The sequence below is a fragment of the Sander vitreus genome, chromosome 3 (genome assembly GCF_031162955.1).
Source record: "Sander vitreus isolate 19-12246 chromosome 3, sanVit1, whole genome shotgun sequence".
NCBI classification, from domain to species: domain Eukaryota; kingdom Metazoa; phylum Chordata; class Actinopteri; order Perciformes; family Percidae; genus Sander; species Sander vitreus.
In genome coordinates this window covers 29,994,107-30,010,165 of record NC_135857.1, presented here as the reverse complement: position 1 = coordinate 30,010,165, position 16,059 = coordinate 29,994,107, and the positions used below count along the sequence as shown (strand labels likewise).

The 16,059-nt window shown below is 39.8% G+C and overlaps 2 protein-coding genes across 8 annotated transcripts in view; one reads left to right on the top strand and one right to left on the bottom strand.

Annotated features, from left to right (window-relative positions):
* Positions 1-2,594: 2,594 nt before the first annotated feature.
* Positions 2,595-9,357, bottom strand: LOC144515788 (uncharacterized). Its single transcript, XM_078246908.1, has 6 exons — positions 9,090-9,357; positions 8,641-8,736; positions 5,910-6,022; positions 4,159-4,282; positions 3,881-4,053; positions 2,595-3,747 (listed from the first exon to the last, which is right to left on the bottom strand). The coding sequence occupies exons 1-6, from the start codon at positions 9,127-9,129 to the stop codon at positions 3,649-3,651; spliced, it is 645 nt and encodes a 214-aa protein (XP_078103034.1). The 5' UTR covers positions 9,130-9,357; the 3' UTR covers positions 2,595-3,648.
* An 860-nt stretch (positions 9,358-10,217) lies between these two features.
* Positions 10,218-16,059, top strand: part of usp32 (ubiquitin specific peptidase 32) — a 56,669-nt gene continuing 50,827 nt past the window's right edge. For 4 of the 7 annotated variants that reach the window (XM_078246905.1, XM_078246904.1, XM_078246903.1 and 1 more), the window contains exon 1: positions 10,218-10,428. In XM_078246905.1, coding sequence (XP_078103031.1) covers positions 10,371-10,428 — 58 coding nt within the window. In that variant the 5' untranslated portion in view covers positions 10,218-10,370. The remainder of the gene's footprint in view (positions 10,429-16,059) is intronic. The other 3 variants (XM_078246902.1, XM_078246907.1, XM_078246906.1) reach the window with 1 other exon arrangement.

The window sequence follows — 16,059 nt, the reverse complement described above, 5'->3', positions numbered from 1 at the left end:
GACCAATATTGTGTATGCATGCATGTGTTGCCAGCCTGTTTACCTGTGCATCTGGCCTTTCCTCTCCACTCCTTCCTGTCAGATATTCCATTCATGCAAAGTTCCAGATATCTTTTTACTGGACCATGTTTTTTTTTTCTTCTTTTCATCAGCTTCCATCAAACTGACCATGTCCAAAATCCCATCAGTTGTTTCACCATAGAGCTTTAATCATAATGAACCAATGGGATAAATAACCCTGACCAGACAACATGTCTGTTTAAAATTGTAACGCAGTGATGCTCACTTTGTTATTACTCATGTCATGCTTGAGCTGCTGGTCTACATGCAGCACTTTTAAAGGATTAGATCACTCAAGTTAGCGAAACAATGCATCTCACTTACCTCTAGTGTGGTGGTTCCCAACCGTATTTGACTGTAGCCAAACCAATAGTGGACTTGTAAGGATAATACCAATATTGACATTTGAGAGTTTAAAAAAAACAAAAAAAACTGTATATCTGCAGATATCCATTCTGTTTACATGAACACACAACATAAACAAAAATGTATGTAAATACGAAATTGGGACCAATATACAGTATGTACAGTACTTACAGCAGGCACTTTACAGTGTAAAGATCAACATGTAATGGCACCGCTGTCTACATTTTTCTACTGACATTTCCTGTGATTTCGCTCTGTAGAGAACTAACTGATGAGATTTTCTTACTGGTGGAAAATGTGAAAATAGTGTCCAGCTTTAAAATGAATTCAGGCATTGATAGCCGCAACATTACTGAAAATGTGATGCCTTTGATAAGTTCCCCACTGTGTTTAGTTTTAAGTGAATGAAGAAAACGAGCTTTGCCTTGCTGTTGCTTCAGTGCTGTCGGACGTCTCCCTCTCTAGCAGTGATGTGAGTGGCACTAGCTGAGGAGGTCCAGCCTTAGCCCCCTTAAAAGGACGCTCAGCTACACTCTCGGTGCTCCGGCTTCAACAAGCGCAACTTCCTTCTCCACACACAAACCCTCCCTCTGGGAGACAGAGGAAGTCTTTCCAGGACAGAGGTGGACATGAATGTTACCAGCAGTCGGTATTTCCAAGCAGTTCTATACACAGATGGCAGATTAGACTTGGACACTTTGCAGAAAGCTGTATATTACAGTAGAGTCAGGCTTGTGACAAATGGTCGATACATATCTTCTCATCCTACAAAGTAAATAATTACAGAAATATGATGGAAAACTACCCTCAGATACTCTTACATTGTTAGATATCATCATGGTTAATCCATCCTAGGGTTTCTTCAGTTCTCTCCTCCAGCTACACCGTTATTAAAAGGTCACATGTTGACCTGTTGAATTGCATTCTGGTCTATTAGGGCTATTTTTTCTCCGTACACACCGTGAAAGTTCAAGAAAAGGCTTTTTTCCACTGATTTTAACACAAATCATTGTCTGTCCAAACTCCAGCTGAGCTGTCAAATATCCATAATGTCACATTCTGTTTGGCCAACAGGAAAAAGAAATGAATGGACCCAGAAATGTGCTTTTTTAAAATGGTTTTGAAGTGTTTAAGGAGTGTTTTTCTTTAATATAATAATAACCTTGAGAAACCAGCTTTCTGATGGAATGTAAGAGATAAGGTTTGACTTGACAATACCTACTGGTCATTGTGATCTACTGATATCTGAAAGGGAATGCTGTAGTTTCATTGCTGGAGGGCTGGAGGGGGTGGAGGTTCAGAGGGCGTGGGTGGGACTTGCGGGGAAATATGGACAAAGTTAAAGATGTTCAATAAAGCTGTGATCTCTCCAACAGCCCTGTTTCTCTCTACGCGTTCAGATGATTGACACCAAATGTGATGGGGGGGATGTTTCACTGTTGTCCTGTTACTGCTTCACTGCAAAAACATTAAATCTTATATCATTGATCACAAAAGCCACATGCATTTTTCTCTTGTGTTCAAACATTAAACTAGAATGTATTCACATAGGTGGACACATGCTCATGTACAGTTTGGGGCTGTTTTCCTGTTGTCCTCTCCTTTTAAAAATGTCTATATCAGAAATGTGTTTTTTTGTTACCAAATTACCACACAAAAAAGGATGGTTTCCATACAACGCTCTTTGCAAATATAATTGATCCCTTTCATTGAATTTCAGGTGAAAATTGAAATGGTTTCAAATCAGTATCCTGACTAAACTCATCCACTCAACATACGTTCCTCTGATCTTAACTATTAGTCAAAATTATTTTTCAAATATTAGGTATAATTGCATATAAATGAGGTTTATTGACCATGAATTCCAAAAAGTAGTGTAAAACTAGTGGTAGTAAGTTGGTGTTAGTGAAAACAAAAAAAACAAAAAAGTCAGAAAAAGGGACGAAAATGTCAAGTGTCGAAAAGTTTTGGACCACACAAGGGTTAATAGAACTCTTCATGCTAGAGCATGCAATGATATTTTAGACAATAGTGTTGTACCCTACCAACTTTGTGGCTACAGTTTAGGGAATGCCCATTCCTAATTCAACAGCACAATTCCCCAAAGTGTGTCGGGTCTAACTGCATTGTATTGTATAGTGGTGAACAGAGACCACACTTCCTGGGACTGTGTTTCAGCATTTTATTGCAAGGCACCAGCAATGACATCTGGATAACCTCCCTGCCATTGTTTGAAACAAAGCATTCACACGGTCTTTCCTACATAAATGCTCTCTTACTTCCCCAGAATGAAAAAAATAGCATTAATTCACGCCAACATTACAAAAAGATAAATAAAAGTCTACATTCAAAATACATTCTTTCTGTGTCCCTGGTTAGCTCACCTGGTAGACCACGCGCCGATATACACAGGCTCAGTCCTTGACGCAGCAGTGGCTACATGTCATTCCCCCTCTCTCTCCCCTTTCATGTCTAAGCTGTCCTGTCACAAATAAAGGCCTAAAATGCCTAAAAATAAATACTTTCTTTCTATATAAATATTACAAAGAAATAATCATGCAAAAACTACATACCTGCAATTGTAGAGAAACTAAGCATTTTACAGGTTCTCTCTTGCACAAATAGTATCTGTGCCTGTTTAACACCATGAACAGTCACACTAGCCAACATGGTCACGACAGCACACTCTAGTGTTGCAAGCTACATAGCAGCACTGCTACACCTGCAAAGGTCCATGAAGAAAAAAGGTTATATATATATATATATATATGAATGACATAACATAACTATGAATAACAAAAATGAATAACAAAAATAACATTCAAACAAAAATAACATTCATTTTCCCTTTAACAGTTCAACAGACCTACGAGGCTTCTTTTCCACATGTATCTGAATGCCTACTGTCAACACAGTCTTACAGTAACAGGGGTAAGATGAGACTCAGCAGCCATCAATCATGTTCACTAGTTTAAAAAGAGAAATCCAGATCCCCAATTTTTAAACTGAAGTCAGAACAGAAAGTGAGAGGTCAAATATGATTGCTGTCAGATGATTTCACTGCCATCTTATACCTCTAAATACACCAATTTACAATGTGCTGACATGTGGCCCATTTGTCCACATTCTCCCACAGCAATGGCTGAATTTGTTTTTCTTTGGAGAAAACCAAAAGTGACATCAGGCCATCTCTTATATAAAGGTGGCAGAATAATGTCAGCGTTAGGACAGTTTTACTGACTGCCCAGTGGCTTTCAGTTCTTTTTTCCCTTCCGGCTCATCATTGGTGAGGTATCCGATGTGTGTCCATATACACCATATCTGCAGAGAAAGAGATGGGATGATTGGCTGTGAGACAGCTTTACATGAACAAATATAACACAACATAAATACTGTATGAGCAGAAATTATTTCTGTCAACATGATGTTTAGGATTATCGGAGGTTATTTCTACCTCCACTGATAGAGCCAGCAGGCGGCCTGCAGCCAGCAGCAGGGTCCCCACAGCCTGGATCCAGGGAGGCAGATACAGCCAGTGGAATAGTAAGCCCCACTGATACCCATACAGCCACAGGGGGAGGCAGTGCAGCCCACTCACCACCCATGTGCCAAGAGGTGTCCGAAACCCTAACAGCACCAGATGCACAGTTTGAGTTCAGATCAACTCATGGAATTATTGATTTATCTTGAGCTGCACAACAACATCAACTTATTTACAGTTACAGACCGTACCGTTTGCCATGATGGCTTGTATGAATCGAGGGCTGGTGATGAAACTGTTCTTCCAGTGGTCACCTCTGGCATTGTGGTTACACACAAACACGCACCACTCCAAGGCAGACACCAGCCAACCCCACTATAATACAATACATATTTGACATCAGACATCAAGAAACATTTAACACCATTTTAAATATGGTACAGTACAAGACACCTGCGTGTTTGCACAAAGTGTTTCATCAGACATACAAATAAGATTCATTCAGAGTCACAAGTAAATACAGCTATCCTGACGTCGTCATACTCAGATACTAGTCAGAATATGAGTCTGATACCGCTCCATTGGGCGGTGATTATGGGGCGCGTTTCAACCGAACCAGGAAATACAATGCAGTATGTGACGTATGTTGACCACAGGGTTTTCATTGCGCCCCATCTTCTTAGCGACCATCGGGGCCAGCTGATAAACTTTTGCCGAATCCCGTAGGAAGGACTGCAAAAACATCTTTCCGATCAACAATTGCCTTGATCGCGGTTCTCTGTTCCTCTTTTAAAATGAATGCGCTGTCGATATCTTCTATAACAGACGCGATGGCAGAATCTACACAACTCAATTCTCCAGCGGAAGCCATCTTTGTTGTAAACTAATTCAACCCCAAGCGCTCTTTGGTGACGTGGTTGATTACGTTACTGTTGATCATCTGTCCATCATCGTATAAAGCCCGCCCTGACAATTTGATTGGTCCAAACAGCTCTGGTTCGAGCACATAGTTGCTCCAAAACGGATCAAGTCCAGACTGAACTTCCCGACCTCAAATGTTGTGGGCGGGGCTATGTTCGGCTGGCATCCAGGATAAAATACAGCATAAGTATTAAATAAATCTGTAGAGACGAGGTTTAGTGGTACAGTGGGTGTTTTGCTTGATGTCACAAAAAAAAAATCAATCTGGATCGACGACAATTCATTTCCAGGATAATCGCCGGATGTTGTGGCGATGTGTGTTGCCGCTGTCTAACTCTGTTTTCTTCGGGAAACAACAAACTTTGACCTAGCAAACTACACGCCGAAAATGGCGTTTTGAAGAAAATTTTAATCGTACAACAAGGCAGGCCTCTATTGAGGAATGATAGTAAAGATTTACAAAGAATATGGTTACGGCATTTACTATCTAACTGGGACGTTTTGGGACCGATTGGCGGGGGTCGCTATGGAAAAAAATACACTACGGCGATACACTAATAAGAGCAAATTACGTTTAACCATGTATCCAGCTAATTTACATGTATATAGCTCCTGTTACTGTATTGTATGAACAGTGAACTTCATTTAATATTGTATGTGGCGTTTTCTTTTGGTCTTTGCGACTGGAGCTTAGCGCCGCCCAAGACGATTGTGATTGGTTTAAAAAATTTTAAAAATGCAATCTTGGAATGTATCTGTGGAGGAGCCATACCTTACTTCACAGCGCTGTGGAGATAGGTCTGGCAATGCGAGACTACAAAAACCAAGATGCAGAACAGTACAGGCTGCTGCTGGTGTAAAAAGGATTAATATGGATGACTTTCTTGGCAAATACTAGACTCTTTTGTACCAGCTGATCATCCCTTATCTTTTCTAAAACACTGCATGCAATAATTGTGTGTAAATCAAAAAGAGAGGATCATTTGAAAAGATTTCTTATATTATAATGATACAGTAACATTGTGAGCACTTACAACACACACACATACTGTTTGTGTTGAATGTTCTGCAGCCATCAGACCTTAAACAGCAGGCTCCACAGCATGCCTCTGCCCAGGTTGTCCACCACTACATCCAGCCAGGCTCCAAACCTGGAGGTCTGACCCAGCCTCCTTGCCAGCCAGCCGTCCACTCCTGCACAGGAAACGTCATCATATACTGCAGACAGACCCCTCATGTCATGTGCACTCAGTAACTATTCCTCCTGGCAAGGCATCTTTGGGTTTTGAAACTGGACACAGCAATACCTAAGATTCTGTTCTGCACTCATGCAGTATCACTATCAGCATTTTATCACTAATACCTTTCAGGTTGTCTATCTTATATATATGATATGATAGGATGCAGCTTGATTAATTAAATGTCATGGGCGTCAGACTGAGGGGAAAAATGGGACGGAGTATACAGGGCCCGCATGTAAGGAGGGCCCAGAAAGACACTAGAATTAAAGCTTTAGTGCGTAACTTTTTGATATTATTGAATGTCGTAAGCCATTCAAGCCATTACGAAATGAGTTGCTACAAAGCACGATCACGGAAGGCTTGTATCATGTGGACGCGCCACAGTTTTGTCGTCATTACTTAGAATTCCTCATGGGGGCGGCAGAAACTACACACTATAGCTTTAATGAATTCTGTGCACCGCCGCTGCATACAGTAGCCTATATAGACCATTTTCACTTGTCATAGCAGACAACGCACAGGTGTAATTAATAACATTTGGTATGCCATTGCCACTGAGTTAGCATGCACAATATCAGAGCCCTAAATGGGAACCTAAATGGAATGCAGCCACGATGTATGTCATTTTGTTATTAGTTACACCAACAGTATAAAAATAGGCCTCAATACTACAACGGTGGTCTACTGCTGTGTCTGAAGTAGGGCTGGGCAATATATTGATATTATATTCACATCGATATATGAGAGTGGATATCAATTTTGGATATCGTTATATCTTGATATGACATAAATGTTGTCTTTTCCTGGTTTTACAGGCTGCATTATAGTCAAGTGATGTGATTTTCTAAACTAACCAGACTGTTTTAGTGTCTCTGTTATTTGCCTTTACCCACTTAGTCATTGTATCCCTATTATTGTTGATTATTTATCAAAACTCTGATTGTGTTAATATTTTGTGAAAGCACCAAAGTCAACACAACAATATTGTCGCAATATCGACATTGATGCATTTGGTAAAAAAATATATATTATTGAAATATAATTATTTGATTTTCTCCATATCGCCCAGCTCAAGTCTGAAGCTCTATAGCTCACGCTGTCGGGTGATCCACAAACATTCCCCTACCTTTTGGCAGCCACCGCTTTTTGCCCTAGGAGGCTGACATTTGGCGTGGAGGTCAAGCGTCTGTGAGGTTTAGGGCTGCAACTAACAATTATTTTCATAGTCGATTAATCCGTTGATTATTTTCTCGATTAATCGATTAGTTGTTTGATCTATAAAAATGTCAAAACATGGTGAAAAAACTGTCACAGAGGAGAGAAGAAACAAAACAATATTCACATTCAAGAAGCTGGAATCAGAGAAATCTTTTTTTTTTTTTAAATGACTCAAACTGATTAATCGATTTTCAAAATAGTTGGCGATTAATTTAATAGTTGACAACTAATTGATTAATCGATTCATTGTTGCACCTCTAGTGAGGTTGTGTGAATACATGAACGCGTGGATGCATGCACTTACGTAGTACTACAGCTATTACGCACTTTTATTATTAAACTATAAACTATTAATTTTTAATAATCCGGTCTTTAGTTATTGCAAACACCATCTACCAGCAGCAAAATAGGCCTTTTTTCATTCTATTTTGGTCATGACATGAGTGTGTGCCGAGTGAGCCAGCACACACACTACCCAGAGCCTGAAACTGAAGCAGCTGAATGGAATTCAGCCATCATTCATTTTATTATTTACACCTGTGATCAAAAGTCTGCTGTGAAAAAGGCCTGTAGACCTTTTTCAAATCGTCGTATTGCAGGTAAAGCACAGGTATAATTAATAGCATTAAATGATGATGTCACCAATGCACACTTAGATGACAGGCAGACATTATTATTGTTATTAGTTACACCTGTGGTTCTCTTTCTGTGAAAAATGTTGTTTGTAATGTAGACATGTTTAATATATTGACTGTTGATTTGTGTCTATCCTACTGTTTACTTTATTCCCTTATAATGCCCATATTCAATGCTGTCTTTTTTTTTTTACTTTACCCTTGCACTGCTATAGTTTTTATATTACTACGTCTACATTATTCTCTTATATTGTCCATATTTAATGCCGGTCTCTAGACTTTATCCTTGCACTACTGGACTTATTTGCACTACCACCATGACACACACTCTCATAGAGCACCTTACCATACATATTGAATCACAGGGTCAGTCCCTGCCCTGTCACTGCAAGCATCTCATGCTTATACATCCCTTAGTACATTCATGTGGATTTTTTCTTTTATTGTCAATATTATTCATGTGGATTTGTTATTTTATCATCCTGTTTATGATGTATGTGTATGTTGTGTGTGATGTCTCTAAGTTACTGGGACCTTGAATTTCCCCTTCGGGATCAATAAAGTATCTATCTATCTATCTATTGGTTGTAATGTAAAATGTAAAATAATATGGTTGTTATGTAAAATATGATCCAACAGCAGCACCATTTCAAGACTACGAAGTAGGCCTATGTCAAAGCCTCTCACCACAAGTCAACAAGGTAAACAGATACATTACCATCTAGTGCTATGGAGATTGAGTAAAGAGAGACAAAGATTGCTGGTGTCTTATAGGCAGCCCATGCAGCAAACACAAGGGCAATCCTAATGTATCCTGGAAGAGACAAATACATACATACAGAACAGCCAAGTGAATTCAGTGACAGCAATAGGGCCTATCTTGTTATAACATTACCCTCCTTAGCCATGGTCAGTTCTAATTAATTAGGGTGTTTTTCTCATTACTTTGACATCTTTCAGCGTCAAAATCATATAGTGACATTCGTTAACTATCTAAAGCCAAGATACTATTCTAGCAATCTGGCTGATGTGTGTTGTTTAGTAAATAGCCAGGCCAAGTTACGTGGGTTCGCAGCTGTCATGGCATGTTAAACTGACGCCCTCGCACATAACACAAATACAAAATAAAAAAAATAAGAAGTTCCTTAAAATTGTAATGTTTCTTACCGATAATATTCGGCCACCACAGCAGAACTTGGAGTCCCATCTCCGATCAATATGAGTGGTACAGTGGCGCCTAATCCCGGGAAAAAAGAGGATGCAACCCGCTTTATAAGCCGACCTATCTAGCTATCAAAACACGCGCAGTTGCCGTACAGCCATGGATACATTCATGCTTGTATCCTTGTATAGGTCTCTACATCCATGTGTATAGTGTCCACGCATGAATGATGTATTAAAAGAACGAGCCTGTTTCTTCTTCTTCTTTAGGTTATTGGCGGGCTACAAACCAACGTTAAGGTGCATGCCGTCACCTACTGTACCGGAGTGTGTAATATCATGACTTTAAATAACCATCAACCCCCAAAAAATAAAAAATAATAATAATAATAATTATTATTATCATTTAAATAATTAAACAAAACCCTTTTAACCTGTATTTGTTTATCCCCTGTTTCTAACAGTCCTTTAATGTTCCACTCACTTCCCAAATCTACCAACCTGTCCTTCAATATCTTTCTTTCAACAATAAACTTCCAACAAACTATATATTAACATTTAGTGATTTTATTTTTGGCCGTTAATGTCATCATATTTTGGTGGAAGAAAATAGAAGGGTCTGTCTAATGAACAAAAAAATAGAGGGGTCTGTCTAATGAACAAAAAGAAATATTTTGGTAGAATTGTGATTATTATAGCTCCAAGAGAACAAATAATTTGTGCCATTATAAAAATGTCATATAGTGCATTTATATTAATTTTTATTAATACAATATTTATTAATGTCATACATTGTACATCATATATAACCATATAACTACATTAATTTCCCATAATCGCGTCACTTCCTGTCAACCGGGTTATACTGTCTATGGTTATATCCATGGTAGCCACAAGGTGGTGCTACTCGCACTTCTTTACAACCTACAATCCCCAGACAGGCACACGTATTGACAGCTTGGTATGACTGCGCATAATTAGTCAAAATTGTATTTTTGTAATTTGCAAGAATGAAGGGAAACACTTAATGAAGTTATTGAGGTAAAAATAAAACGTTTATGTATGCCATGGTGGTTGTGTTTACAAGCGTTCGAAGGAGCTGATCAACTGACCTGTGGAGTCAGATCATGTGACAGAATGGAGGCGTCGCTGAAAACATTCACCCGTTCACCACATACACACACCACCAGGAACCCATTTCACAATAAACGGATAAGGCGACAAACAATTTTGATCAACTCAGTGCACAACGTTTATTTTTCCACATCGCAATGAAATGAGGGGAGCATGGGGGCCAAAGAGTCGAGGATAGGATTCCTGTCGTATGACGAGGCCGTCAAGAGAGGTAAGCAGAAAAGCAACGGGCTAAATCCACATCAGTTGCGCTAGCTTAGCTAACTGTCAGGTTTTAGGCTAGCCCTTTACATAGGAGGGCGTCCTGGCCACCCATTAAATGTCTAGCGATTTAAGTGGCTTTGGTTATTTGATAAGGTAAACACCTGTCAAAAATAGCATACATCCTCTATGGAACCGCTAAGATCCATTAGTCAATTCGGCATAAAACAATGTCGGAAAGACTCACGGAATTTAATTACGTGTTAAGTTTAACAATAGCTAAGCCTGTATTTTCTGCAGTCGTCTTTCTCCAAAATACACTATGTTTGGATGCAATAGGAAGCGTTTCCTAGTAATTAAGACGTCGTTGTATGAATTCTGTCCATTCCGAATTGGGCTATTCTTCCTAGCAATATGGAAATATAGCTGACTGGTATTTTACGAGGCGTTTGCCTTCGCTTATAAGCAAGGTCATGTAAAAGTGACAGATGTTTGGACTGTGCTTGGCGTGACGTTCTGTCCATAGCTACGAAAGCGTTGGTTGTGGGGCTAGTGTTGGCTAATGAGGAGGGATGGGCTGGCTTGACAGTATGTGGCAAAACCGTTGTGCAGACAGACTTGAATATGTGCTAACTTTGTGGCTGACACACAGTGTAACGCTTAACCTGGCTCTTATCACCTTAGCTAGCTAGCTAACGTTAAGTAAGTCTGCTGCTACTAGCTTCGCGTTACTTGTCTAACGTTACTAGCTAGACAGTTGATGTCAGTTAGCTAGCTAGGTGGCTACAGCTAATTTCCCAGAGGAAAATGCCTCCAGACTGTTTGTTTTAGCCTTCGCCTGGCGGATTTCGAGAATAGCCATATGATATGTTATCGTCAGTGTTTGTGCTAGGACAGTGGTTGCCAAAGTGGGGTCCGGGGACCCCCAGGGGTCCTTGAGGGTGTTCCAGGGGACACCAACACTAGGGCTAGGTATCGTTCAAAATGTTTTTGGTACTGATACCGCGATATTGATACCGATTCCTGAACGATACTTTTTTCAATACCAAATTTATAAAAATCCATTTTAACAAAGAAAAAAAACAACATTACACATTACGGTACACATATTTTTTTCAGCTCCTTTACACCTATGTGATGCACAAGTCAAGCCTTTCAAAAAACGCACACACACGAGTCACATTTCTGTGCATAAAATATTGTGTTTCCCTGTATGTCTCTAAAATGTGTAATGTTTGAGAGCAGTATTAGATCTTGGCACAAGCATGCTGCATGCTTATTGGCTCATTGATGCTGATGACATTTATTCCTTAAGTATTGAATGACAAGACATTTTTCGATACTCAATACTAGAGATGGTCCGATACCATTTTTTGCTTCCCGATACCGATTCTGATACCTGAACTTGCGTATCGGCCGATACCGAGTACCGATCAGATACCAGTGTGTCATATATTTTATTATGTTTTAACAACTGTATACTACTAACAAGTCAGACCCACATCAAGATGTTGGGTCTGGGAACTCACCATTGACGGAGCTCAATCTGAGGGGCGGGATAAATGGTTGTCTTTCAAATTCCCTCTGCAAGCAATAGGATAGTGCTACAACCAGGCAAAGCAACGATGAAGGTAGCGTTTTTCCAGCTCGCAAGCCAATGGAGAGTGCCTAGATCCCCCTGGTTGCAAAATAAATGTGCTGCCACCAGGGTGCGTCTAGATTTCTAGGCTAGATCTTTGGATGAAATCTTATCAAATTGGGGTCCGTGGTCTGGTCAGGTCTCTTCTTCTAAACTGTACACACACAGGGCCAGATTGGGATAATAATTCAGGCTGGGAATTTAACAACAGTCCAGGCCCACACATTCACAACAGCGTACTGTAACCTTTTCCTGTTTACTCTTATTAAGGCCATTCTAATGCTCAATTATGCCTCATAAATTGTTGCAGGCATTCTTGGGTTGATGCCTTTTGTTAAAGAGATTTGGTGCAAAATATAACAATTTTGGACCACTTAATAAAAATGGTCAAAAATACCACATCAAGACACCAAGACCTTAAGGAACACCACAGAAAAAAACATGCTGTGATTTGGTATAAAAAAAAAACAAAAAAAAAAAACTGTTGATAGATTTGACAGATTTCTGTAAGAATGTTTTTGGTGATTTGATGGCAAGCAGTTCTGTTCTGAAAATAGCTCAGAACCCCCTTATTGTCTATATACCTAGGGAAGCCATACATCCTCTGAATGCCCTAGGTCTATAGTTTGTGGTTGTAAAGTGTTATTAAACTGCGGTTATCCTGGAGGTCACAACAGGTAATTTTATACAGGGAGGTCAAGTTTTAAAGTGACGGATTCACTACAATGAAGTGGCTACTGTGGGGACTAACATCATCACACAGGAATGAAAGTGGCCTCATTGAATCCACACAAATCTCAGCTTTTCAGTCATACCAAATTTATGCAACCCGAAGACTGTTTAGGCACCCCAGAATGCAAACATATTCAAGCTTTATTAGCCTTTGTCTGGTGCATTTCAAGATTATCCATGCGATATGGCCAACATCAATCGTCAGTGTTTGAGCTAAGAGACTGTCAGGATGCATATGCTGAACTGTATACACACGAGGTGCATGTCGTTTTTTTTTTTTTTAGCCTGTTGACATTGTTTCAGACCTGTACTGCAAAGTCAGTTAATGTATTTCACTGCCCATGGAATCATAGGTGCCTTTTCTAAAAGCATTTTGCTGTCAAATCAGGTGACATGCAGGAGTACATTTAGATGAAACAAGCAAAGCACAAAGCTGGGTACAGCTGTGTTGTAAATTGATGCATAGTCTGAGTGGTGGTGCACTTATGAAGATGTGGCCGAGCATTTATCAGGAAGTATATAGGAGATCTTATGCCTGATGGCCTTATTGTTGCACTTCACTCCCTGGGTAGTCTCGCTTTGCCAGACCCTCCTCCAAAGGGTGCTGGAGGAGAGTCTGGCTACTCCACATAGTATTCGGGGATGGGAGGAAAACATGCTCTGGTTTATTGGCATTTCTTTAAACCAATCACAATCGTCTTGGGCGGTGCTAAGCACCGGAGAAAAGCTGCGGTGCCGCTGCAAAATGGGCTCAGAAGGAACTTGTTTTGGTTGAACATGTGTACGTTTAAAAGTTGTTTTAGTCTTGCAACAGAATACTCAGAGTGGACAGATAATCTAGCTAGCTGTCTGGATTCAAATGAGTGAAATCTGGCGGATTTTCCTGCGGCAACGCAGCACTCCCGGAAGTGGAACGTCAAGTACTCCCTGGGTTACCAATAGCTGAACTTTGTCTTGATTCCACTCCATTATAGGCCGTTACACAGCCATCCAGTACATTGTCACATCTAAACCAGGGTTCTACAGGGAAGATAGACAGACCTGTCCTCTGCATTCATATTTATCTAAATGATGAAAGTCTGTAACTTATTTTCAGCCAGGATTCTTCACTTTTATTTTCATACAGACAAGCCCACGTTTGAACAAACTTTGACCTATTGACGCCTCTATTGCCTAAATGGCATCTTTTCAATATCGGCTCCTTGTGTGGTGGGTTGGACATTCCTCAAGATGATTGTCATTCCCACTCTGATGATCACATGTGAACACACACACACAGGCGGTGGAATTATCCAGCCTTATCTGACCAGTCACATGGCAGCCTTCCTAATTCCCAAAGCAGTCTCGACTGCCGCATTTATGTGGTCAGTTTTCATGGAAGTTCACTCTAATAGGACACCATCAATGATCAGGGAACATCCTGTCGAAAAAGGTTAGGCTTTGATGCGTTCCTGTAGTAAACCTAGGGTCATTCAGTCATCTTTCAAGACTAATTTTGCAGGGCTGAATATGCACTCTCTGTTCAAATACAGTATTTGCATCTACTTGTCCTGTTGAGCATATTCTTGAATAGAACAAACTTGGATCGATGTCGCAGAAGCTCGTGCATCGAAGAATGAATGTGTCAACCTGTATAGGCATACAACGAATTTCAGCACCTGCAGGTCTCTTCCACAATAAAGAAGTGTACAATTGTTAATTAGAGTGGACATTTGACAGACTTACGTTGTGACGAGCCAAAACAGGAAGTGGATACAACACTACTACCCCAGAGTGGGGATTGAGCTTCTAGGTTTTCAGAGGTAAAAGTTTGCTTCCTTTTTAAATGGTAAATAAGAGGATGACTGAACATTTACTTATATGGGAAAGAAAGAAAGAGAGAAACTGCCCCAGTTGATCATTGATTGGTATGCAAAACTAGCATGTTTGATAACAATCAAAGGCAATAGACCTTGCTTAAAGAGAAAAGTCATCTGATGTCCAAATATTGAATCGGCGTTGCTTGCAAGGCTAAGGGAAGTTAGCGGTCAAGTCAACTTTATTGATGCAGTACATTTTATACATAATAAAATGCAACACAATGTGCTTTATATAAAAATGACTGAATGATCAATAATAAAGAATTAAAGCAAGTGCAAAAACAATCAGTGCAGAGTATACAAATGCCAATATATTTAAGAAACACTAAACACACAAGAGGTTAGCCATACGCTGTTTTGAAGAGAAATGTTTTTAACCTGCTTTAAAAAGTGTTCAGCGTGGGAGCCTCTCTCCGGTCAATAGCTCCATCTACTTAGGGCATAAATACAGACGGCAGCATCTCTCGCTTGAGAGTTAGTACGAGGGATGGTTAAAAGACTTCTGCCTGTGGACCTGAGAGTTCTAGCTGGTTTGTGTGTAATTAGCACATTTTTTTACATACTGAGGTGCAAGGCCATTTAGAGCGTTGTAAACAAGTAGCAGAGTTTTAATGCAGAGATCTAAGAACAGGTACAATGTGCCGTCCTTTGAATGGCAATTGAACAGTGGAGAAAGAATATGCTGAATTATCAGCTGACTGTATATCCCTGCAACAGATAATGCCTGATGCTGTTTAATTAACTGAACTCCCGTCTGTCCTTGCCAGTGGTGTTGTTGACTCACCTCAATGGTCATTTTGAAAATATAGATTGTGGAGCTGTTGCATTGCGTTAGATGTTTTAACACCTGACAGTGTTATAGGCCTGCACGATTCGGGGAAAAATATGAATCACAATTTTTTTAGCTTAGAATTGATATCACGATTCTCTGCCACGAGTTTTTTCCTCACGAAGTGTAATGTTTATTGCACACATGAACCATGACAAAACAAAACAAATAGTACCAAACATAGACTTTTTTTTTGGCACCTATAGCACATTGCGCATCACCACAAGCCTGTAAACATAGAGGCTCCAATGAATAAAGAAAATAAAGTACATACTGGCCATTTAAGTACAGTAGGCTACCAAAAATAGTGACATATAACACATTGAACTAAATATGGCCCTGATACAGGCTCTATCTGAACTCCTTGAACATGTCTTTACATAATTAAAGTTAGTACATAATTAGTCTCTAGAGAAATGGAGTTTGTCAATTGCCAGTTTAAGTACAGTATCAAAAACATAATGATTTCTTAGCACACTCTTTAACTGCTTGCCTTTTATAGAATTAACATTCAGCTGGCCATTCAAGTAGGTTACCAAAAATAGAAGTTTAACGCACTGCGCTGAATATGGCCCTGAACAT

Bases quoted from the DNA above. Each gene is read 5' to 3' on its own strand.
- LOC144515788 (XM_078246908.1), bottom strand. From the start codon at position 9,129: ATGGGACTCCAAGTTCTGCTGTGGTGGCCGAATATTATCG. The intron at 8,737-9,089 runs GTAAGAAACATT...TGTCTCTTCCAG, and splicing joins GTGGTGGCCGAATATTATCG to GATACATTAGGATTGCCCTT. The intron at 4,054-4,158 runs GTACGGTCTGTA...TGGTGCTGTTAG, and splicing joins ACAAGCCATCATGGCAAACG to GGTTTCGGACACCTCTTGGC.